This window comes from Haematobia irritans, chromosome 3, assembly GCF_050003625.1.
Source record: "Haematobia irritans isolate KBUSLIRL chromosome 3, ASM5000362v1, whole genome shotgun sequence".
NCBI classification, from domain to species: domain Eukaryota; kingdom Metazoa; phylum Arthropoda; class Insecta; order Diptera; family Muscidae; genus Haematobia; species Haematobia irritans.
In genome coordinates this window covers 56,977,765-57,001,934 of record NC_134399.1, presented here as the reverse complement: position 1 = coordinate 57,001,934, position 24,170 = coordinate 56,977,765, and the positions used below count along the sequence as shown (strand labels likewise).

General features: G+C 34.4%; 1 protein-coding gene across 3 annotated transcripts in view; it reads right to left on the bottom strand.

Moving 5' to 3' along the window:
* Positions 1–24,170, bottom strand: part of Grip84 (Gamma-tubulin ring protein 84) — a 47,063-nt gene that overhangs the window by 9,774 nt on the left and 13,119 nt on the right. For all 3 annotated transcript variants that reach the window (XM_075299435.1, XM_075299436.1, XM_075299437.1), the window contains exons 5-9: positions 11,619–11,747; positions 11,298–11,551; positions 10,749–11,239; positions 4,854–5,025; positions 4,609–4,783 (exon numbers count right to left, since the gene is read on the bottom strand). In XM_075299435.1, coding sequence (XP_075155550.1) covers positions 4,609–4,783; positions 4,854–5,025; positions 10,749–11,239; positions 11,298–11,551; positions 11,619–11,747 — 1,221 coding nt within the window. The remainder of the gene's footprint in view (positions 1–4,608; positions 4,784–4,853; positions 5,026–10,748; positions 11,240–11,297; positions 11,552–11,618; positions 11,748–24,170) is intronic.

Genomic DNA, 24,170 nt, shown 5'->3' with positions numbered 1-24,170 from the left:
AATGCATGCAGAAAAAGTCACAGTTTAGTGACATCATTGGACCGTACTTCTTTCAAGATGATGAATCGTAACGCAACTATGAATTTCGAAATGATTTCTTAATTCAAACCGTACACACACAGAAAAACATGTTTGGTTGTCGCATCCATTTAATGCTTATCTAGAGTGGGTAATTGTCGCGAAAACCATGTATTTTGTCTTTGTAAAAATAACTTTCGAGCGTAGAAAAATATATGTTGGCAATAAGCATTTAAATGGTTCTCAAATGCCGTAAACATGTTCTGTTATTTAAATGATAGAATTTGAGGCCATTACATGGTCGGCAAAATCATGTTCCTGACCATTCAATTTTTTTACTTTTTTGCAGAGAAAAACGTATTTTTACGTACACACAAAAAATTATCACCAACATTTTTTCAATTAAACACTTAATTGAATTTGGAAACGGATTCAATTATTATGTTAATTGATTCAATTAATTATTTAATCAAATCCGAATAAAAACCAATCAAAAAAATGATTGATATTTGTTACGTTTCCAATTAAAATATTAATTGATTCAATCAATTTGTTAATCAATTCGGAAATAATTTTCAATTACAAACGTGATTGAAATTTTTTCCGTTTCCAATTACACATGTGATTGATTCAATCACCTTTGTGATTGAAACTGAATAATTTTGAGCAATGGAAAGAGCGAAAAGAGAACAAGAGAATGGGTATTTATTCAACAATGTATGATGGAGAGATCAGTCTGTGGAAGTAACTCGTAACGAACGGTTGGGTTTTTGTTTTTCGCGTAAATTGAAAAACATGATTGGCGACATTCTGTCTGCTGCATTCAAAATGTGTGCATAAATATTTTGAACGCAACAACAAATCATAGCAAAGGGTTGAAATAAATAAAGTGTGCAACAACAAACGGCCACGTGGTAAAGGTTTGAAAAAAATATATGACAGAACGCATTTGAAATTACCTGTGTTTTGTGGTATTGTAAAAATGGAAAACAATCTACGTTTATTGAAGGTAAGAAATTGTGAAATGTGAATAGCGTTTTCCATTGAAGCCTGTTTACCTTAAACGGACTAAAATAATATATATTTTATTCATTTCTTTTAGTGACCAATTTTATTTCGTGAAATTGACCAATCAATCCCATCAACGCCATCATTTTATCAAATATATAATAATATGTTTGCAATAAAAAAGTGGGTACCGTATTGATCTTTTAAAATTATAAATTTTTTTCACTCCTAGTTTTCTTAAAACCAAGAGCGGTATGGGTTTGTTGGAAGATTCACCTTGAAGTTGCGAAGTAGCGTAGGCATTAAATTGCATTTTTGTTTTACCTGCCTTTTTCAGTTTGAACCCAAGTAGAGAGCAGTATATCTGGTATATAAACTAATGAGCTGAATTATGTAATGGTAAAAAAGTTCTTTCTTTTCGATTTACAAATATGAAAAATATCCGAAAATAATAAAAATAGGTATTTTTCATTTATATTTTTTTCTATTTCCAGAATTTGCAAAGTATCATCTATATTACATTTACATTGCTTTCCCATTATTTTTGTATTTGATTGGTTCAAATCTTATTAGACGATTTCAATATGGGGAAATTTTGGAAAGGAATTGTTACTAAAAATAAATTACCGAGCTCCTTAATACACCTTTTTATGCTAAAAGACTACAACTGCAAAAGAAGATCATAAATCTGGAACTAAGAATTGAACTTGATATTCTATGCAGGTAATGTTTAACAAAATTAACTTTTAATTGAACAAAATTAAATTCGAATTATTCTGTTTACTTTCAGAAAAACTAATTTAGTTTACAGGCTGCTGATTTATTGGAAATCTAGGCGCATCTACATATTAGAAGCAACATACTAACATGGTTATTATTATAAGGAAGATAATGATTTATATAATTTATTTTTTCACCCTATAGTTGTTATTGATAGTAGTTGTATTTGTAAGTTATGTTAGAACAAAACACAAATGACAAGAACCAAATTTATTTGTCTATTGCATAATTCAAAAAATAATAAAATATTAAATATGTTTTATAAGAAACACATATTTTCTTTTATTTCAAAAGAAAAAAAACTAAATACGATTTTGGGGTCGCAATATATAAATTTTTTAATAGAAATTTATAGCCAATTTCAATTAATTATTTAATTGAATGAATCAAATAGTTGATTGATTTTTGTCGCGAAATTAATTAAAATTTTAATTGATTCAATTACAACTGTGATTGAATTTTATGTTAAAAATCAATCACGTTTTTAATTGATTCAATCACACAATTAATTGATTCCGTGACAAAAGTCAATTAAATTTTTAATTGAAAATCGTGTTGGTTTTCAATCATAATGGGTGATTGATACTATCATTTTCGTGATTGAAGACATTTCAATTAAAAAAATGATTGAATCCGCGATTTTCGTGATTGAAATCAAAAATTTTTTTTTTGTGTGTATAGACATGTCTAGAACTATTACATGGCCATAATGGCCATTTACATTGTTTTCGTGACCATTTAATTTTTTGCAGCGAAAAGAATTTTATAAAAACATTGAGCAGATACACACGATTTTCATTTTGGAATGGACGGAGTATACAGAATTGCTGTGTTTTGTGTTAATTTATTTATTCAGAAGTGGCACGTGGTTTTATGTGAACACAAAAAAGGAAAGTGTAATTGAAAAAAATGTACCTGCACGCTCACAAAAAATCGCTTCTGTAACATATACTCCCAAACATATTTTGCTTCAAGCATATATATTTTTGGGTATTGCCCAAACATTTATATGTTTGATCTCTTCCAATATATAATATGTTTGAAAGCATATTGGTCTAAACAATATATGTTTGGGTAGTCTAAGTTCCAAACATTTTGTATTTTTGCATCCAAATTCAATAATGTTGTCTTCCAAGAAACAATATGTTATTATGTGAACATATAATATGTTTGGAAGCATTTTGCACCCAAAAATATTATATGCTTAAAAAAATTCTCCCAAACAATATTGTGCTCAAAATTTTATTTATTTATTTATATATTTACAATCATAATGAATTATGAAAATAAACAGGTAATATAGGTGCTAACAACATAGGTTTTCGACCTGAATGCTCAAAATTTTGTTTCTGCCCAATTGTATATTCCCCCACATCTTTCTCACTTCCACGAGATTTTTTAGTTCTTAGCACCTTTTTCTGTAATACAAACATTGTAGAAGAAATTATTCAATTGCATGATTTTTTTATTTTAATTTTACCTTTTGCCGGACGGGGATTCGAACAGCGGACCACACAGTTTGTAAGGATCAAAGAAGTAGCTGATCAATTGCCCAAGGAAAAATAAAATGTTAATTTTGTAATAACAAGCAACAACCACCAACTTAATTCAATATCGCTCCCTGTTAAATAGCGCTCCAAGCTACTAAACACATATATGTTTATAGGCTATTTCTAAATTAATATATGTTTGCATCCAAGCATATTATATTTACAAACATTTAATTTTATTTGCAGTTACATGATGTCTGCGTTGATACATTTGATGGGCACGAAGTAAATATGGAATGATTACTTACTGTTGAAATTGATTGAAAAATAGTGTGTAAAAATATGTGATGTTTGCTTGCACGACTTTATAAATACAAATAAACAATGAATTAGTTTATAAATAAATAAAAACAAATGGCTTCCTTTTTTCGACGACGAGAAAAGTTTTTTTCATAAAGATCAAAACATTTTAGGTTGTGACCATGTTCTTTTAACTGGAAGAAACATATTTTGACGAATACCATAACATTTTAGATCGTGACCATTGTCTTTTAACGGAAACAAAATACTTTTTATCAATATAATAACATTTTAGATGAGGGCAATTTTATTTTTCTTAGAACCATGTTCACTGAGCCAACATGGTTGCAGGTGAAAATTGTACATGGTCGTCGCAAAAATAGCTCCCATCATATTATTTTGCTCTTCGAATATGATTGTGACAATCATGTTTCTTCTCTGCGTGTAGTGGTGTCAAAAGTATAGTTTTTTTCGCGATTCAAATATAGAATTTGTAAGTATAGGTTACTGATATTTATTATTTATTATTCAACCAACGAAACTTACTTAAAATTTTGGTTAATTTTAGTAAATTTAGATTATTTTTAGAAAATATTAACTAAACAGTATTACAAACGCTGACATCACGACAATATCACAAAAAGTCATTTTCATTCAAGACACTTTATTAGACATTATTAATTTTTTTTCACTTGTTAAAAAAAATTGGGTTTGAAGGATGCAATTGAAGTTTAAATTGCAAGAATATCTTTAGTGCCACACGAAGTTCACGATCTATAGTAAAATTCATAAATTTAAAGAAATAATTAACTATTTTGTGAGAAACAAATGCCGCATTTGTAATAAAAATCTTCATTTGTGAATATTTTTTCCCCGTTTTTTAGTTCATTTAACTAGCGTACGCAAACAATTATTAGAGTGAAGGAAATTTTCTCCAATCCATCAACTAAAATAAACTTAAATTGGCTTTAGTGAAATAGAGGGTTCACTTGTTTTGAGTGAAGCTACTTACCTTGTTCATATTCTGTATAAATATATGCCAGTTCGGTTCGATTACTTCAATCATCATGTAATATTCTAGATTTTGTACAGCATTCATCATCCGTTGTCGCAAAGTAAAAGCCGATCGATAGAGTTCAGCCGCCTGTGGTGAAAACTTTTTGGCAATAGAGTTTTCTTTCCAAATTCTAAATTTAAAGAGAAAATTATCATACTAATGGGAAACAGTTTTAGACTATGCGATGCACATGTCCTTACTTGCACAATTGTCTCTCGACATGTTTACAGTAAAACAATTGCCGGAACAACATTTGATATTTCGAAATGGCTATGTGATTCAACACCAACGAAACTGGCCATTTGACTTCATAACGGAAAGCAAAACATTCCAAGCCATTTAAGTCTAAGCGATCATGCGTTTGCCAATATTCTGCAGAACAATTAAATATATTAAATAATAACAATTTGTTTATATCTAATTGGCAATAATAATAAGCCTTCTAAATTATTTTAAATGTAAGTATGTTCAGACTAGGCAAATATTGGAGCAAAATTAGTGTCAAACTTTTTTCCAGGATCATTTCTGAAATATGTGTCTACCTTTTTTGGAAAATATTGCAATGTTAACAGGTTGGCTGATAAGTCCCCGGTCTGACGCATTAATGGAGTCGCTAGTATTAAATGCATATTATTTTTATATAGTACCAACCTTCAAATGATTCGTGTCAAAATTTGACGTCTGTAAGTCAATTAGTTTGTGAGATAGAGCGTCTTTTGTGAAGCAACTTTTGTTATTGTGAAAAACATGGAAAAAAAAGAATTTCGTGTTTTGATAACATACTGTTTTCTGAAGGGAAAAAATACGGTGGAAGCAAAAACTTGGCTTGATAATGAGTTTCCGGACTCTGCCCCAGGGAAATCAACAATAATTGATTGGTATGCAAAATTCAAGCGTGGTGAAATGAGCACGGAGAACGGTGAACGTAGTGGACGGCCGAAAGAGGTTGTTACCGACGAAAACATCAAAAAAATCCACAAAATGATTTTGAATGACCGTAAAATGGAATTGATCGAGATAGCAGAGACCTTAAAGATATCAAAGGAATGTGTTGGTCATATCATTCATCAATATTTGGATATGCGGAAGCTCTGTGCACAATGGGTGCCGCGCGAGCTCACATTTGACCAAAAACAACAACGTGTTGATGATTCTGAGCGGTGTTTGCAGCTGTTAACTCGTAATACACCCGAGTTTTTCCGTCGATATGTGACAATGGATGAAACATGGCTCCATCACTACACTCCTGAGTCCAATCGACAGTCGGCTGAGTGGACAGCGACCGGTGAACCGTCTCCGAAGCGTTAACTCGTAATACACCCGAGTTTTTCCGTCGATATATGACAATGGATGAAACATGGCTCCATCACTACACTTATGAGTCCAATCGACAGTCGGCTGAGTGGACAGCGACCGGTGAACCGTCTCCGAAGCGTGGAAAGACTCAAAAGTCCGCTGCCAAAGTAATGGCCTCTGTTTTTTGGGATGCGCATGGAATAATTTTTATCGATTATCTTGAGAGGGGAAAAACCATCAACAGTGACTATTATATGGTGTTATTGGAGCGTTTGAAGGTCGAAATCGCGGCAAAACGGCCCCATATGAAGAAGAAAAAAGTGTTGTTCCACCAAGACAACGCACCGTGCCACAAGTCATTGAGAACGATGGCAAAAATTCATGAATTGGACTTCGAATTGCTTCCCCACCCACCGTATTCTCCAGATCTGGCCCCCAGCGACGTTTTCTTGTTCTCAGACCTCAAAAAGATGCTCGCAGGGAAAAACTTTGGCTGCAATGAAGAGGTGATCGCCGAAACTGAGGCCTATTTTGAGGCAAAACCGAAGGAGTACTACCAAAATGGTATCAAAAAATTGGAAGGTCGTTATAATCGTTGTATCGCTCTTGAAGGGAACTATGTTGAATAATAACAAGTATGTACGGCCGTAAGTTCGGCCAGGCCGAAGCTTATGTACCCTCCATCATGGATTGCGTAGAGACTTCTTCTAAACACTGCCATCCACAATCGAATTACTTGAGTTGCGGTAACGCTTGCCGATGGCAAGGTATCTTAAAACCTCCTAACACCGTCTTCTAAATTGTATGTACACAGTCTCACATAAGTTTACATACCCTTGAGGTTTTTACCTTATAACTAAACATGTTTCTTGTTGTTGTTTATAATCCAGACAAAAAAAATCTTCTTGAAAATTGTCAGATACTTTGTTTTTCAAATTAATTTACAAAATATTAAGCATATATATGCATATTTTATTATATTTTATTAATTAAAGAAAATACAATTTCTTAAACCGTATGTAAACTTGTGTAAGACTGTGTAAGTCCATACGTGGTATATATTAAATCAAAAAAAAGATCGATCCAATACGTATATAATTCAGTTTGACAAAGTAGACATAAAATTTTGACAAAATTTTCTACAGAAATAAAATTTTAACAAAATTTTCTATAGAAATAAAATTTTCACAAAATTTTCTATAGAAATAAAAATGTTCACAAAATTTTCTATAGAAAGAAAATTTTGACAAAAATGTCTACAGAAATAAAATTTTAACAAAATTTTCTATAGAAATAAACTTTTGACAAATTTTTCTATAAAAATAAAATCTTGGTAGATTATTTTTGGCTCGAGTGGCAACCATAATTATGAACCGAATACAATTTGAACAAAATTTTCTATAGAAATAAAATTTTGACAATGATGAAAATTTTATTATGAACCGAATAAAATTTTAACAAAATTTTCTCTAGAAATAAAATTTTGACAAAATTTTCTATAGAAATAAAATTTTGGTAGATTATTTTTGGCTCAGTGGCAAACATGATTATGAACCGATATGGACCAATTTTTGTGTGATTGGACCAATTTTGGTATGTTTGTTAGCGACCATATACTAATACCACGTTCCTAATTTTAACCGGATCGGATGAATTGTGCTCCTCCAAGAGGCTCCGGAGGTCAAATCTGGAGAACGTTTTATATGGGGGCTATATATAATTATGGACCGATATGGACCAATTTTTGCACGGTTGCTAGAGACCATATACCAATACCATGTACCAAATTTCAGCCGGATCGGATGAAATTTGCTTCTCTTAGAGGCTCCGCAACCCAAATCTGGGGATCGGTTTATATGTGCGCTATATATAATTATGGACCGATGTGGACCAATTTTTGCACGGTAGCTAGAGACCATATACCAATACCATGTACCAAATTTCAGCCGGATAGGATGCAATTTGCTTCTCTTTGAGGCTTCGCAAGCCAAATGTGGAGATCGGTTTATATAGGGGCTATATATAATTATGGACCGATGTGGACCACTTTTTGCATGATTGTTAGAGACCGTATACCAACACCATGTACCAAATTTCAGCCGGATCGGATGAAATATGCTTCTCTTAGAGGCTCCACAAGCCAAATCTGGGGATCGGTTTATATGGGGGCTATATATAATTATGGACCGATGTGGACCAATTTTTGCATGATTGTTAGAGACCATATACCAACACCATGTACCAAATTTCAGCCGGATCGGATGACATATGCTTCTCTTAGAGGCTCCACAAGCCAAATCTGGGGATCGGTTTATATGGGGGCTATATATAATTAAGGACCGATATGGACCAATTTTTGCATGGTTGTTAGAGACCATATACCAACATCATGTACCAAATTTCAGCCGGATCGGATGACATATGCTTCTCTTAGAGGCTCCACAAGCCAAATCTGGGGATCGGTTTATATGGGGGCTATATATAATTATGGACCGATGTGGACCAATTATTGCATGGTTGTTAGAGACCATATACCAACATCATGTACCAAATTTCAGCCGGATCGGATGAAATTTGCTTCTCTTTGAGGCTCCGCAAGCCAAATCTGGGGATCGGTTTATATGGGGGCTATATATAATTATGGACCGATGTGGACCAATTATTGCATGGTTGTTAGAGACCATATACCAATACCATGTACCAAATTTCAGCCGGATCGGATGAAATTTGCTTCTCTTAGAGGCTCCGCAACCCAAATCTGGGGATCGGTTTATATGTGCGCTATATATAATTATGGACCGATGTGGACCAATTTTTGCATGATTGTTAGAGACCATATACCAACACCATGTACCAAATTTCAGCCGGATCGGATGACATATGCTTCTCTTAGAGGCTCCACAAGCCAAATCTGGGGATCGGTTTATATGGGGGCTATATATAATTATGGACCGATGTGGACCAATTTTTGCATGATTGTTAGAGACCATATACCAACACCATGTACCAAATTTCAGCCGGATCGGATGACATATGCTTCTCTTAGAGGCTCCACAAGCCAAATCTGGGGATCGGTTTATATGGGGGCTATATATAATTAAGGACCGATATGGACCAATTTTTGCATGGTTGTTAGAGACCATATACCAACACCATGTAGCAAATTTCAGCCGGATCTGATGAAATATGCTTCTCTTAGAGGCTCCACAAGCCAAATCTGGGGATCGGTTTATATGGGGGCTATATATAATTATGGACCGATGTGGACCAATTATTGCATGGTTGTTAGAGACCATATACCAACATCATGTACCAAATTTCAGCCGGATCGGATGAAATTTGCTTCTCTTTGAGGCTCCGCAAGCCAAATCTGGGGATCGGTTTATATGGGGGCTATATATAATTATGGACCGATGTGGACCAATTTTTGCATGATTGTTAGAGACCATATACCAACACCACGTACCTAATTTCAGCCGGATCGGATGAAATATGCTTCTGTTAGAGGCTCCACAAGCCAAATCTGAGGGTCCCTTTATATGGGGGCTATACGTAAAAGTGGACCGATATGGCCCATTTTCAATACCATCCGACCTACATCGATAACAACTACTTGTGCCAAGTTTCAAGTCGATAGCTTGTTTCGTTCGGAAGTTAGCGTGATTTCAACAGACGGACGGACGGACGGACGGACGGACATGCTTAGATCGACTCAGAATTTCACCACGACCCAGAATATATATACTTTATGGGGTCTTAGAGCAATATTTCGATGTGTTACAAACGGAATGACAAAGTTAATATACCCCCATCCTATGATGGAGGGTATAAAAACGAATATTGGCAAAAAATGTGTTTTTCTTTGTTAGACCGGGGACTTATCAGCCAACCTGTTATATACCGAATATGAGCTAAAAATGTTTGTTTGTGGTCAATTGGATTACTTTGTGGCAAATTTGATAACGATCGGTTAGTAAATGAACGCAATCTGACCCTATTTATCGAAATCGGCCGATACATATATATGGGAGCTATATCTAAATTTGATCCGATTTTTTTTTTCAAATTCAATAGCTTCATTGGTCCAGAAAAACGCCATATACCAAATTTCATCAAAATCGGCTAATAATTGCGACCGGAATCCTGCGAACAACAAATTCATGGACGGACGGACACCAAGCGCTAGATCGGTCTAAAATCAATATTTTTGGTAGGCACATCTTTTGGCAGATCAAAGTTATTATACCCTGACCACTATGTGGTTTAGGTTAGGTTAGGTTAGGTGGCAGCCCGATGTATCAGGCTCACTTAGACTATTCAGTCCATTGTGATACCACATTGGTGAACTTCTCTCTTATCACTGAGTGCTGCCCTATTCCATGTTAAGCTCAATGACAAAGGACCTCCTTTTTATAGCCGAGTCCGAACGGCGTTCCACATTATAGTGAAAGCACTTAGAGAAGCTTTGAAACCCTCAGAAATGTCACCAGCATTACTGAGGTGGGATAATCCACCGCTGAAAAACTTTTTGGTGTTCGGTCGAAGCAGGAATCGAACCCACGACCTTGTGTATGCAAGGCGGGCATGCTAACCATTGCACCACGGTGGCTCCCTATGTGGTTTAGGGTATAATGATTGAATCCGCGATTTTCGTGATTGAAATCAAAAAACAAAACTTTTTTGTGTGTATGTTTCAATTTGTGAGGCAATAGTTTTTAGCAATATCACTTCATTTGTATATTGAAAATTTCGTGAAATATCCAAAAATTTCGTTATATATTGTATTGTATTAAACTCACCTTCCTCATTATTCATTATTTTTGACATTTGCGTAACCAAATCGTACGTTAACAATTCACAATGGACATCATCTTTATATGGGTCGTGCTTAGCAGATGACAAACGAAGGGTTAAGCCCAACAAATTCTCCAACGTCATCGGTAAAACTTTGTCAACGTTTTTGGCTAATTCATCTTCACAGGCATCCATAAATTGTGTTATGAAATCACCCTGATGCAATAGCAAATAACGTTTAACAGACATTAAATGACCCATCAGATCGTTCTCCTTCAACAAAACTTCCAACAAATTCTTAGAAGCAAAACGATATGCATTTTGGATGACCGTAATGTGATTTTGATTCGTTGGGGAAAATTGCAAATGCATTGTTTGCGGTGGCGTAACTTTTTTGCCGCATTGACGTATAACATTTAAATATTTGCCTGTGCGAAGAATAATATCGGAAACTTTATCCAAAAAGCAAGGTATACGTTCACGCCGTATGGTGTAACTGGAAATTTATGATCATCAGAATAAAACGCATTAAAATAACATTGGACATATTTTACCGTTTCTCCCAATAGTCAGCCGAATAATGTTCGGGCAATTCTTCACGCCGTATAACTTCATTGTCCTCAACAAGAAATTCTTGTTGTGGATCATTTATGACACCTTTCTGTATCCATAACTGTAATATGTTCATATATGGCATGGCCGCTCTTTGCGTTAGTTGAATCATAAATTTTTGCGATTCTTCATCCCCCGTAAGCGAGCTTATTTGATTGAATAGCAATGTTAAGGCTTGGCCTCCTCGTAATTCATTCTTGATGGATGCAAGCAGGACATAAGAAATATATAAAAAAAAACATTGAACAAATTTGCTTACTTACAGTGACTATAAGAGAAACTGCTCCTGCAAGAACTTCCATAGTATTTAAAGTTGGTCTTACATAGAATAACATTTTATGTAGTGTTAAATTGCCAGCATTTAACTCCGATTCCAATTGGGCCAAAAGAAGCTAAAATTTGTGAAATATATTAAGAAAATTATTGGAATATTATATCTACTTCATAGTATGGAAGGGTGGTATTAGTCATAAATCAGCCTTTTGCTAATTTTGTTCAAATCTTGTATCGTTTATGAATTTTGCATTGTACACTGAAAAAATGTCGTGAGGCCAAAGATTTCTTGTGCCCAAAATTCGAATGCGAGCTTTGCTTAACGTAGAGGACGCATTTCCTTGTCCAAAAGTCGATAAATTTTTCAATGAAATCGATTTGTGCTCATAATTAATTCAACTTAAAATTGATATCTTTACATGAAAGAAAATGTGGTATGACTACACTAATAGCTATGGTTTGACTACACTACTAGCTGAAATCACAAATTTATTTTATTTGCTTCTAAAGACATCTACCATCAGTAAACGAGTATTTTCAGCGTCATGTTTCATAAAAAATAATCCAAAATATTGCTTGAAAAGGGAGTGCCTTGACGTCATTCAATTTTTTATCATAAAGGAAGTACTGCACGAACTGATCCTTAATTTGTTTTAACATTACAATGAATGATTATTATTTTTGGTCCGTTTATTAGATTCAAAATTGTCCCATCTAATTAAGCTATCAGACCTAAGGTTGTTTTCTTTATTTTTTTGGATGAATTTAGATTTAAAACTAATTTTCACTCATTTTTATTTTTCGGTTTTAAACGGTTTTGAGCAAAATAAAAACCGAAACAAGGTTATTAATTGAGATTTTCGGATTTAGAATAAAAGACATGTGTTATTAATATATTAAATGTATTTATTAAGAATCAACAGCATCGACTGGCCCTTGACATATGGGTTTATTATACCGCTACTTCCAATTTCCATGATAATTGAAGATTCCAAAATGAAGGGGTTGTGATTGTGTTGGCGTTTTCTATCTTTATACACCATCACGAGCATTGATAAACTTATTGTTTGTTATTTATGTTCAATAATTTTCAAAAAACTAAAAATGTTCTCCATAATTTAAAATAAGAAATATTTTATATATTTTTTATTTGTTATTTATTATATTATTTTACTATATTATTTTTTAACAATCACTCCGTATACCATAACACCACGATTCCAACTAAAAAAGCAACCCACGCGCAAATATATCGATTACATCGATGACAGGTATCGAACAAATTTCCTACATTCTAACAAGTGTGTTTCCTTAAGGTTTGAAAGGATTGAATACCTCTTAGTACGAATGAACTAAAATATTTTTCTATGCTAAGTGTTATTCGCATGTAAGATAAGCTGTCTATAATAAAGGAAGTCAGAATTATCATTTTATACGAAATTTTACTAAATTTGAGGAAACTTGGTTTTAGTTCGGTTTTTGTTTATTTTAACGTATGCTTTATTATCGGTGAATAAAATATTCTTGTTCAGTAGTAAATTCTTATACCTCGCGAAGAAAACAGTATTAGTAAAATGTCATGCCTTATTCAAGTTAATGAACTATTCCTAACTGCTTTCAGTTTAGGATTTTTTTTACTGAAGCAAGTAAATTTTTTTATTTCACACAAAAATTTAACTCAATGGAAACAAAATGGCTAAATTAAATTGGTGTACATTTTTTCTTTTAGTTTTGAAGGCGCTTTTTTCTGGGTGTAACTTTGGCACTATACAAATGTAAATATTTCATTTTTGAAACTCTTGCCATTTCAACAATATTTATCCGATTTTTACGCAATTTGTGGCTACTTTTTCGTGCTCTTTCATAATATGTACATATTTAACAATATTTTTTACAATATAGTAGTTTTTCAATACATTTTTGTATTTTTCTTCTGCCACTATTTACATATGTAAATATTTTTGGTTTATGATACTTTTAGCTGATTTGTTTTGAATTATTTCATATGAAAATAATACAAATAAAAGAAGAGGAAATAAAAACTCAAAATATATACATTTTGGGCAACTGTATCATTTGGTTTACACCCAGCTGTGCTCCACACATACTGGTTTTTTACATTGCCACACATTTGCCTTGTAGAACCCTTCCTTTTTTGCTCATCATGGTAGCACATATAGCAAGCGGTTTTTACTTTTGAATACCCTCTGTCACCTTCATCACGCATAAAAGAAATAGCCAACGATTGTATAGGTTCACCGATAATGTGTTTACAATGCTCAATTTGTTTTTTGTAATTGCATAATAAGAACATTAATTCTACTCCCTGTGCAAAATTTCACGTAGATCGGAGCAAAACTTTGGCGTATGTGGTAATATGGGTGTATATCCGACGAAAGGTGTATAACAAGTCGGCTGATAAGTCTCCGTCGCTAGTATTAAATGCATATTATTTGTATATAGTACTAACCTTCAAATGATTCGTGTCAAAATTTGACGTCTGTAAGTCAATTAGTTTGTGAGAAAGAGCGTCTTTTGTGAAGCAACTTTTGTTATTGTGAAAAAAATGGGAAAAAATTTCGTGTTTTGATAAAATACTGTTTTCTGAAGGGAAAAAATACGGTGGAAGCAAAAACTTGGCTTGATAATGAGTTTCCGGACTCTGCCCCAGGGAAATCAACAATAATTGATTGGTATGCAAAATTCAAGCGTGGTGAAATGAGCACGGAGGACGGTGAACGCAGTGGACGCCCGAAAGAGGTGGTAACCCACGAAAACATCAAAAAAATCCACAAAATGATTTTGAATGTCCGTAAAATGAAGTTGATCGAGATAGCAGAGGCCTCAAAGATATCAAAGGAACGTGTTGGTCATATCATTCATCAATATTTGGATATGCGGAAGCTCTGTGCAAAATGGGTGCCGCGCGAGCTCACATTTGACAAAAAACAACAACGTGTTGATGATTCTGAGCGGTGTTTGCAGCTGTTAACTCGTAATACACCCGAGTTTTTTCGTCGATATGTGACAATGGATGAAACATGGCTCCATCACTACACTCCTGAGTCCAATCGACAGTCGGCTGAGTGGACAGCGACCGGTGAACCGTCTCCGAAGCGTGGAAAGACTCAAAAGTCCGCTGACAAAGTAATGGCCTCTGTTTTTTGGAATGCGCATGGAATAATTTTTATCGATTATCTTGAGAAGGGAAAAACCATCAACAGTGACTATTATATGGCGTTATTGGAGCGTTTGAAGGTCGAAATCGCGGCAAAACGGCCCCATATAAAGAAGAAAAGTGTTGTTCCACCAAGACAACGCACCGTGCCACAAGTGATTGAGAACGATGGTAAAAATTCATGAATTGGGCTTCGAATTGCTTCCCCACCCACCGTATTCTCCAGATCTGGCCCCAGCGACTTTTTCTTGTTCTCAGACCTCAAAAGGATGCTCGCAGGGGAAAAATTTGGCTGCATTGAAGAGGTGATCGCCGAAACTGAGGCCTATTTTGAGGCAAAATCGAAGGAGTACTACCAAAATGGTATCAAAAAATTGAAAGGTCGTTAAAATCGTTGTATCGCTTTTGAAGGGAACTATGTTGAATAATAAAAACGAATTTTGACAAAAAAAATATGTTTTCTTTGTTAGACCGGGGACTTATCAGCCAACCTGTTATGGGAGCTATATCTAACTCTGAACCGATTTCAATAATGTCGAACAGATAATGTTCAAAAAACAATAATATTTTTTCTGTAGCCAATATCAGAATGCAAAACAAACAGAAAAAAAAACGGTTACGAAGTTAAAAATAACAAAGGAAACAACAAATTTTTAAACCAAAGGGTACATTTTTCATTTTTATTCTTTATGCCTAGGAAAAATCAGCAATGATAAAACGATTAGTATGTCTGCTAACCATATAGATTGCAAAGGTGGCATTGGGGTTTTTCTTGAGGTAATGACGTACTTCATAAATTGCTCAAATGAACCAATGAGCCCCTTGAGTACAACGTATGAAAAACTTAAAATGGGAACGAATCATTGTTTGATTCTTTTCATTGCACCAAAAACTTAGTAATACCAATTTGATGCTCAGTTTTAATTAGAGATGTCATTCGGGATTAATTCCATCCCGAAATCCCGGCATCTTCGGGACAGGATTTATTCCGTATCCCGGGATTTTTCGGAATCCCGAAAAATAATCCAAATTTGTTAAATTTCTGGCTTTTTTTAATTTTTATTAATATTATAAATAATTTTTATTAATATAAATAAATTTCTAATAAATAATTTTATTATTATCGGCCCAAACTGGCTTATTGTATTGTCGTAATAAATTGAAATTGGTGTCTTCATTCACTATAAACAACCCTTAGACCAGGGGGCTAATCACGGCATTCGATATCGAGAACTTTTGATCGAAATCTAAATTTTTCGGATCACGGGAGTCGATATCGAGTTTTTTGATCGACAATTTTTTCGATTGGTAAATTGCAATCGTAAAACATTTTTCACTTGTTTTTTACATTGTTTTCGCCATATAGGAATAGTAAATATATTAGTTTTAGTTCGAATTGTTGCTAGTTTGTAGTAAATCTACATATAATGAACATATTTTGAATATTTAGGACTAATGCAACTCCAATAAAAGTTAAACAAAAATTTCGGTAGAATCCCATGATCCAAACTTTTAATCGTATCGACAATTTTTTCGATACGATTAGGAATTCGATATCGAATGCCGTGATTAGCCCCCAGTGTCGACTGTGGGAGATGTTTTTCATCTGCAACAAGATAAGATCGAGTATATCTGATGGACCTTTGGATGCCTTGATATTTTTATGATGTTACTTAAAACGATGAAGTATAAAAGAAAATCCATAAAATCATTGGACGGGAATTATCCCGATTTTTCGGGATCCCGAAAAAATAATTCCAATTTTATAAATTTGTGGCTTTTGTCATTATTTATTAATAAATTGGAGTCTTCATTCAATGTAAACGGTCCTTAGATTTCATACCCGACAAATTGAGTTAATAAACATTTATGGTAAGAAGTTATTATACATGAGGTATACTATAAAATGCAGAATGAGGTCATGTGAAATGGAATTCGTGCAACATAACAGGTTGGCTGATAAGTCCCCGGTCTAACAAAGAAAAACACATTTTTTGTCAAAATTCGTTTTTATTATTCAACATAGTTCCCTTCAAGAGCGATACAACGATTATAACGACCTTCCAATTTTTTGATACCATTTTGGTAGTACTCCTTCGGTTTTGCCTCAAAATAGGCCTCAGTTTCGGCGATCACCTCTTCATTGCAGCCAAATTTTTTCCCTGCGAGAATCCTTTTGAGGTCTGAGAACAAGAAAAAGTCGCTGGGGGCCAGACTGGAGAATACGGTGGGTGGGGAAGCAATTCGAAGCCCAATTCATGAATTTTTGCCATCGTTCTCAATGACTTGTGGCACGGTGCGTTGTCTTGGTGGAACAAGACTTTTTTCTTCTTCATATGGGGCCGTTTTGCCGCGATTTCGACCTTCAAACGCTCCAATAACGCCATATAATAGTCACTGTTGATGGTTTTTCCCTTCTCAAGATAATCGATAAAAATTATTCCATGCGCATTCCAAAAAACAGAGGCCATTACTTTGTCAGCGGACTTTTGAGTCTTTCCACGCTTCGGAGACGGTTCACCGGTCGCTGTCCACTCAGCCGACTGTCGATTGGACTCAGGAGTGTAGTGATGGAGCCATGTTTCATCCATTGTCACATATCGACGGAAAAACTCGGGTGTATTACGAGTTAACAGCTGCAAACACCGCTCAGAATCATCAACACGTTCTTGTTTTTGGTCAAATGTGAGCTCGCGCGGCACCCATTTGGCACAGAGCTTCCGCATATCCAAATATTGATGAATGATATGACCAACACGTTCCTTTGATATCTTTGAGGCCTCTGCTATCTCGATCAACTTCATTTTACGGTCATTCAAAATCATTTTGTGGATTTTTTTGATGTTTTCGTCGGTAACCACCTCTTTCGGGCGTCCACTGCGTTCACCGTCCTCCGTGCTCATTTCACCAAACTTGAATTTTGCATACCAATCAATTATTGTTGATTTCCCTGGGGCAGAGTCCGGAAACTCATTATCAAGCCAAGTTTTTGCTTCCACCGTATTTTTCCCCTTCAGAAAACAGTATTTTATCAAAACACAAAATTCTTTTTTTCCCATTTTTTTTCACAATAACAAAAGTTGCTTCACAAAAGACGCTCTATCTCACAAACTAATTGACTTACAGACGTCAAATTTTGACACGAATCATTTGAAGGTTCCCAGCAAAAACTCTCATTGCCCGGTAATCTTGTAGGTAAGCCTATTTAAAAATTAATAACCACTTATTAATTGGCATCGCTCAGGATTACATTTACATACGCATGTCCTAGGAGAAAAGTACTTCACCTCAGGCATACCTTCGGCCATGAAATAAGTAGTGTATAAAGAGCATATGATCGCCTAATATGTAATCACTTGTTCGTAGTTTGTAAAAGAACTACTTATTTTCTCTCATATCCAAATCTCGAAAATAATAAATACTTCTGTCACCGATTCTAATGGATCAATTATGTAAGATGGACACTACTTGAGTAAGAACTTAGAAAGTAAATTAAACTAAATTAAATTAACATTTTATACACCTACGTACATACAAGGATAGCACAAAAAAACAAGTAAGGAAAATCTAAAGTCGGGCGGGGCCGACTATACCCTGCACCACTTTGTAGATCTAAATTTTAGATACCATATCACATCCGTCAAATGTGTTGGGGAGCTATATATAAATGTTTGTCCCAAATACATACATTTAAATATCACTCGATCTGGACAGAATTCGATAGACTTCTGCAAAACCTATAGACTCAAAATTTAAGTCGGCTAATGCACTAGGGTGGAACACAATGTTAGTAAAAAAATATGGGAAACATTTAAATCTGAAGCAATTTTAAGGAAACTTCGCAAAAGTTTATTTATGATTTATCGCTCGATATATATGTATTAGAAGTTTAGGAAAATTAGAGTCATTTTTGACTAAGCAGTGGCGATTTTACAAGGAAAATGTTGGTATTTTGACCATTTTTGTCGAAATCAGAAAAACATCTATATGGGAGCTATATCTAAATCTGAACCGATGTCAACCAAATTTGACACGCATAGCTACAATGCTAATTCTACTCCCTGTGCAAAATTTCAACTAAATCGGAGTTAAAAATTGGCCTCTGTGGTCATATGAGTGTAAATCGGGCGAAAGCTATATTTGGGAGATATATCTAAATCTGAACCGATTTCAACCAAATTTAGCACGCATAGCTACAATGCTAATTCTACTCCCTGTGCAAAATTTGAACTAAATCGGAGCAAAAAATTGACCTCTGTGGTCATATGAGTGTAAATCGGGCTAAAGCTATATATGGGAGCTATATCTAAATCTGAACCGATTTCAACCAAATTTGGCACGCATAGCTACAATGCTAATTCTACTCCCTGTGCAAATTTTCAATTAAATCGGAGTAAAAGATTGGCCACTGTGGTCATATGAGTGTAAATCGGGCGAACGATATATATGGTAGCTATTCTAAATATGAACCGATTTCAATAAAATTTGGCACACTTGACTACACTACTAATTGTACTCCTAGTGCAAAATTTCAACCAAATTGGGGTAAAACTCTGGCTTCTGGGACCGTATTAGTCCATATCGGGCGAAAGATATATATATGGGAGCTATATCTAAATCTGAACCGATTTCAATAAAATTTGACACATTTGACTATAGTACTAATTGTTCTTCTTGTGCAAAATTTTAAGCAAATTAGGGTAAAACTCTGGCTTCTGGGCGAAATATATATATGGGAGCTATATCTAAACACATACTTGTGCCAAATTTGAAGTCGATTGGACTAAAACTGTGACCTAGACTTTGATTACAAAAATGTGTTCACGGACAGACGGACATGGTTATATCGACTCAGGAGCTTACCCTGAGCATTTTTGCCAAAGACACCATGTGTCTATCTCGTCTCCTTCTGGGTGTTGCAAACATATGCACTAACTTATAAAATCAACTTTTCATATGTATTTTGAGCTGCTGAATTCGAAAAATATTTTAAATTTTTTTATGGAAAAGTTTTTGAGACATCCCGTTATTTTTAAATTTTCGCTCTTTTTCACTAAATACAATATATCTCGAGTTAGAAATGTCCGATTATAACGTTGTTGGTACTTAAATTAAAGGTAATAAGATGGCGAATAATCCTGTGTAATTGGATCTGTCAAAAAAATCGTATTTTACAATGGACCTTTTCCGCCAGAAAAGTATAAGTCGAATGAACTATAAGGAAAAAACACTTTCTTTAAAAGTTTATTCACTCTTGGACAAGGCAAATAACGTTATGCGTCTTTTATGCTAAGCAAAACTTGCAAAAAAAACTTTGGCCTCACAATTTTTTTTTTCATTGTATGTTAAACCTTATGAAAATAATAAAAAGAATATAATGCATAATACCGTTTATAACGAATCCAGTAGGAGAGATGTAAATTTGGATGTGCATATAACTCAGAATGAATTGCAGCATTAAACGCAAATTAATTCCATTCTTAAACTGGGAAACTTACTAAAACAACTAATGAGTTAAATTCGTGATTACTACCTACATTCATTTAAATCACCATTATTATGAAATGCCTGGAAATTCTTCAGAATCAACGTTAGATTACATTTTTATACCCTCCACCAAGAGAGAAGTTCACCACTGTGGTATCACAATGGACTGAATAGTCTAAGTGAGCCTGATACATCGGGTTGCCACATAACCTAACCTAACCTATACCCTCCACCATAGGATGGGGGTATATTAACTTTGTCATTCCGTTTGTAACACATCGAAATATTGCTCTAAGACCCCACAAAGTATATATACTCTAGGTCGTGGTGAAATACTGAATCGATCTAAGCATGTCCGTCCGTCCGTCCGTCTGTTGAAGTCACGCTAACTTCCGAACGAAACAAGCTATCGACTTGAAACTTGGCACAAGTAGTTGTTATTGATGTAGGTCGGATGGTATGCAAATGGGCCATATCGGTTCACTTTTACGTATATTATGTTATTTATTTTAACTACCCAGGAAGTTCTTTTAATTCAATTTTTTATGTCTTGGGGTTTTCATACTTTTAAAGGGTAATTTTAAATTTTTTTGTTTCAATTAGGTTAAAAGCAGAGTAAGAATTCATAAAATGGTACAATTCATTTAAATTTTTGCGAAAAAAGTGCTAAATCCAATCTGAAAAAATTGTGAATTTTTGAAAATAATTGAGGTCAAACGTTTCCGGTAAGCGTTAGAATCCATTAAAATTTATAAAAATTATTTATTTGACAAAATATCACACAATTTTTTAATTTACATCCAAAACATTGAATTCGGATCACACCTAAAGATGTGATGCAAATTCAGTGCAACGGCTATTGAAATGGAGGACTTCCGTCCAATGACACGCCCATGTTAAATTCATCGTTTCTGCGTCAATTTTGTGCAACTTCCGGATCCAAAAAGAATATTTTCATTACTTTTTTGGCGGCGCTTTTTTTTTTTTGCTGAGAAGCGACTCCCATATTTCAATTCTGGCTCTATAATTATCGCACAAACGTTCATATCGGTTTGTAATTATTTCTTCCCTATATATACCGGGCGTATTTAATCGACCTTTCTTTTGTCTATTATATATCCGGTATGGACTAACTTACAATTTACAAGATGGTGTTAAGAAGTTTTAAGATGCCTTGCCATCGGTCGCAACCCAAGTAATTTAATTGTGGATGACCGTCTTTAGTAGAAGTTTCTACGCAATCCATGGTGGAGGGTACATAAGATTTGGCCTGGCCGAACTTACGGCCGTATATACTTGTTTTTTTTAAATTTTTTAAGTAACTGCACAATTCTGTTGATGTTTATAGTTAATTATGGCATAATTTATTCCATTTTATTAAGCCATTATCGGTCAACTGCATTACATTTTGAGAATAATCATTACACATTACTGAGAAGTATTTGTTATTGTCATTATAAGTTAGTCATTATAATTCATCGCAATGTAATGCAACGTGTAATGAGAGTTTTACTGCTGGTAATGTAAATTTTAATGAGTTGTGATTACCTAGTTTTTGCTGGGTTGGTACTATATAAAAATAATATGCATTTAATACAAGCGACGCCATCTATGTGTCAGACGGGGACTTATCAGCCAAAATGGTATTTTTGTGTGAGTGAAAATTCGTTTCAGCGCCACCTTTATGCGAAAAAATTAGTTATATACGAATATAAACTTTTTTGGGATATAATCCTCCATAGAAATTGGCATAAATTGGCCAAACGGGAAGAGATAGAAAAGCCAAAGTTTAACCGAAGATAAACTGAAACGATAGCTTTCGATTGGATTTCTTTTGCAGAAATCTTTCTAATCGCAGTAGCGTTGCATATACAAAACAGAGAGAAATGTGTCCATATGGAAAAAGTGGAGGCACTGCTCAATATATGGCCTGGCTCCTAGAGAGAAATGTGAGCACTGTGGCCAAATGGAAAAGGATAGGATTCCAGAAAAAGTGGAGGCACTGCTCAATATATGGCCTGGCTCCTAGAGAGAAATGTGAGCACTGTGGCCAAATGGAAAAGGATAGGATTCCAGAATTATATGCGAAAGATAAATCTTTTAGTGTTCTATCCGATGGTGTAAGCGGATATTGCAAAATGCTTTCATGTGGGTTGGAGGCGATTCACTAACTTCACGTACTAAATTTCAACCGTATCTGATGAAATCTGGTATTTCACGAGGGTGCGGAAACCAAATCTGTGGATCGGTTTATATAAGGACTATACCTAAAAGTGTTCCGATATCGCCTACTTCAATAACAACTAATTGTGCCAAGTTTCAAGTCGATACCGATAACGATAAGAGAAGTTGATTTATATAATTGGTTGAATTAAACAAATATCCAAGAAATCGTACTACATATGCAGAAATGTAATCTCTACGCCTTTTATATATACAAAGCGTGCAATTACCTTGATAATGCGCACAGCTTGGAAAAGTGTTGGAAGATAGTACCAGAAACAACTTCTAATATAGACCATATAATACATGAGACATCAATAGAGCATGAGGCAATTTAATTTTAACCGGAAGAGGCAAAAATAAATTGGTCCCATACATTCTGCGCAATGTCCCCTAAACTCTGATACGGAATCGGAAAAGAAATTACACCCAATCAACGATGCCTATCCATAATCTGAATCTCCTCCTGACCCAGGCAAATCCTTGGCGATGCAAACCAACCTCTAGATGACTTAAATACTATATCTCTACTTTTCAACTCAGTTAATAGAATCAATTCAAATTTCAATTGTCAAATTGTGTATATTTAAAGTGTTAAAATAAATGTCACTCATTTTGTTTACAATATTTTTGAATTTGATTAAAAAGTTAATTTTTTAATTAATTGCGTTTTCAACTTCACTCTACTTTTTAATTGGAAATATTTGTAATGTTATTTTCTATGCATGAAACCTCATCTTTTTCCATTTGGCCACAATGGTCACTTTTCTCTCGAGGAGCAGTACCTCCACTTTTTTCCAGGCCATATATTGAGACTACCAAACACATTTTGAAATATCCGTTTTTACCATCATGTAGAGCACTAAAAGGTCTATCTTTCACATATAAATCTGGAACCCCATCTTTTACTATTTGGTCACCATGGTCACATTTCTCTTTAGGAGCAGTGCCTCCACTTTTTTTCAGACCATATATTGAGTTGAGACTCCCAAACACATTTTGCAATATCCGTTTTTACCATCGGATAGAGCACTAAAAGATCTGTCTTCCACATATAAATCTGGAACCCCATATTTTTCCATTTGGCCACAGTGGACACATTTCTCTCTGTTTTGTATGTGTAAAATTACTGCGATTCGAAGATTTCTGGCAAAAAGTTTTTATTCCAATCGATAGCTATGGTTTCAGTTTATCGTCGGTTAAAATTTGGCTTTTCTGTCTATTCTCGTTTGGCTAATTTATGCCAATTTCCAAAAAATTGTATTCGTATATAACTCATTTTTCACATATAGGTGGCGCTGAAACGAAATTTCCTATACGGTTTCATTTTCCCTTACATTTGAGGGGCTCATATTTACATGATTTGATATCGGATTTATTCACTCAATTGCTTATAACTTTGTCATTTTTCGGCCGATTTTCCTCTTGCTGATCTTATTTCTTACGTTAAAGTATCATCTTTACGAACATGAAGATAAATCAGACGTTCTTTCAGTGGTGTATATTTTTTCCGCGGCACAGAGTCACTGTGAAACATATATTTTTGTTTTTTGAAAAGCGCCATATTTTCATCGATATATTTTGAAACACTTAACTTATCACAGATCCACTTTGTTTGTCATCTCAATACCTTGCATTTAAGTATCAACAACGT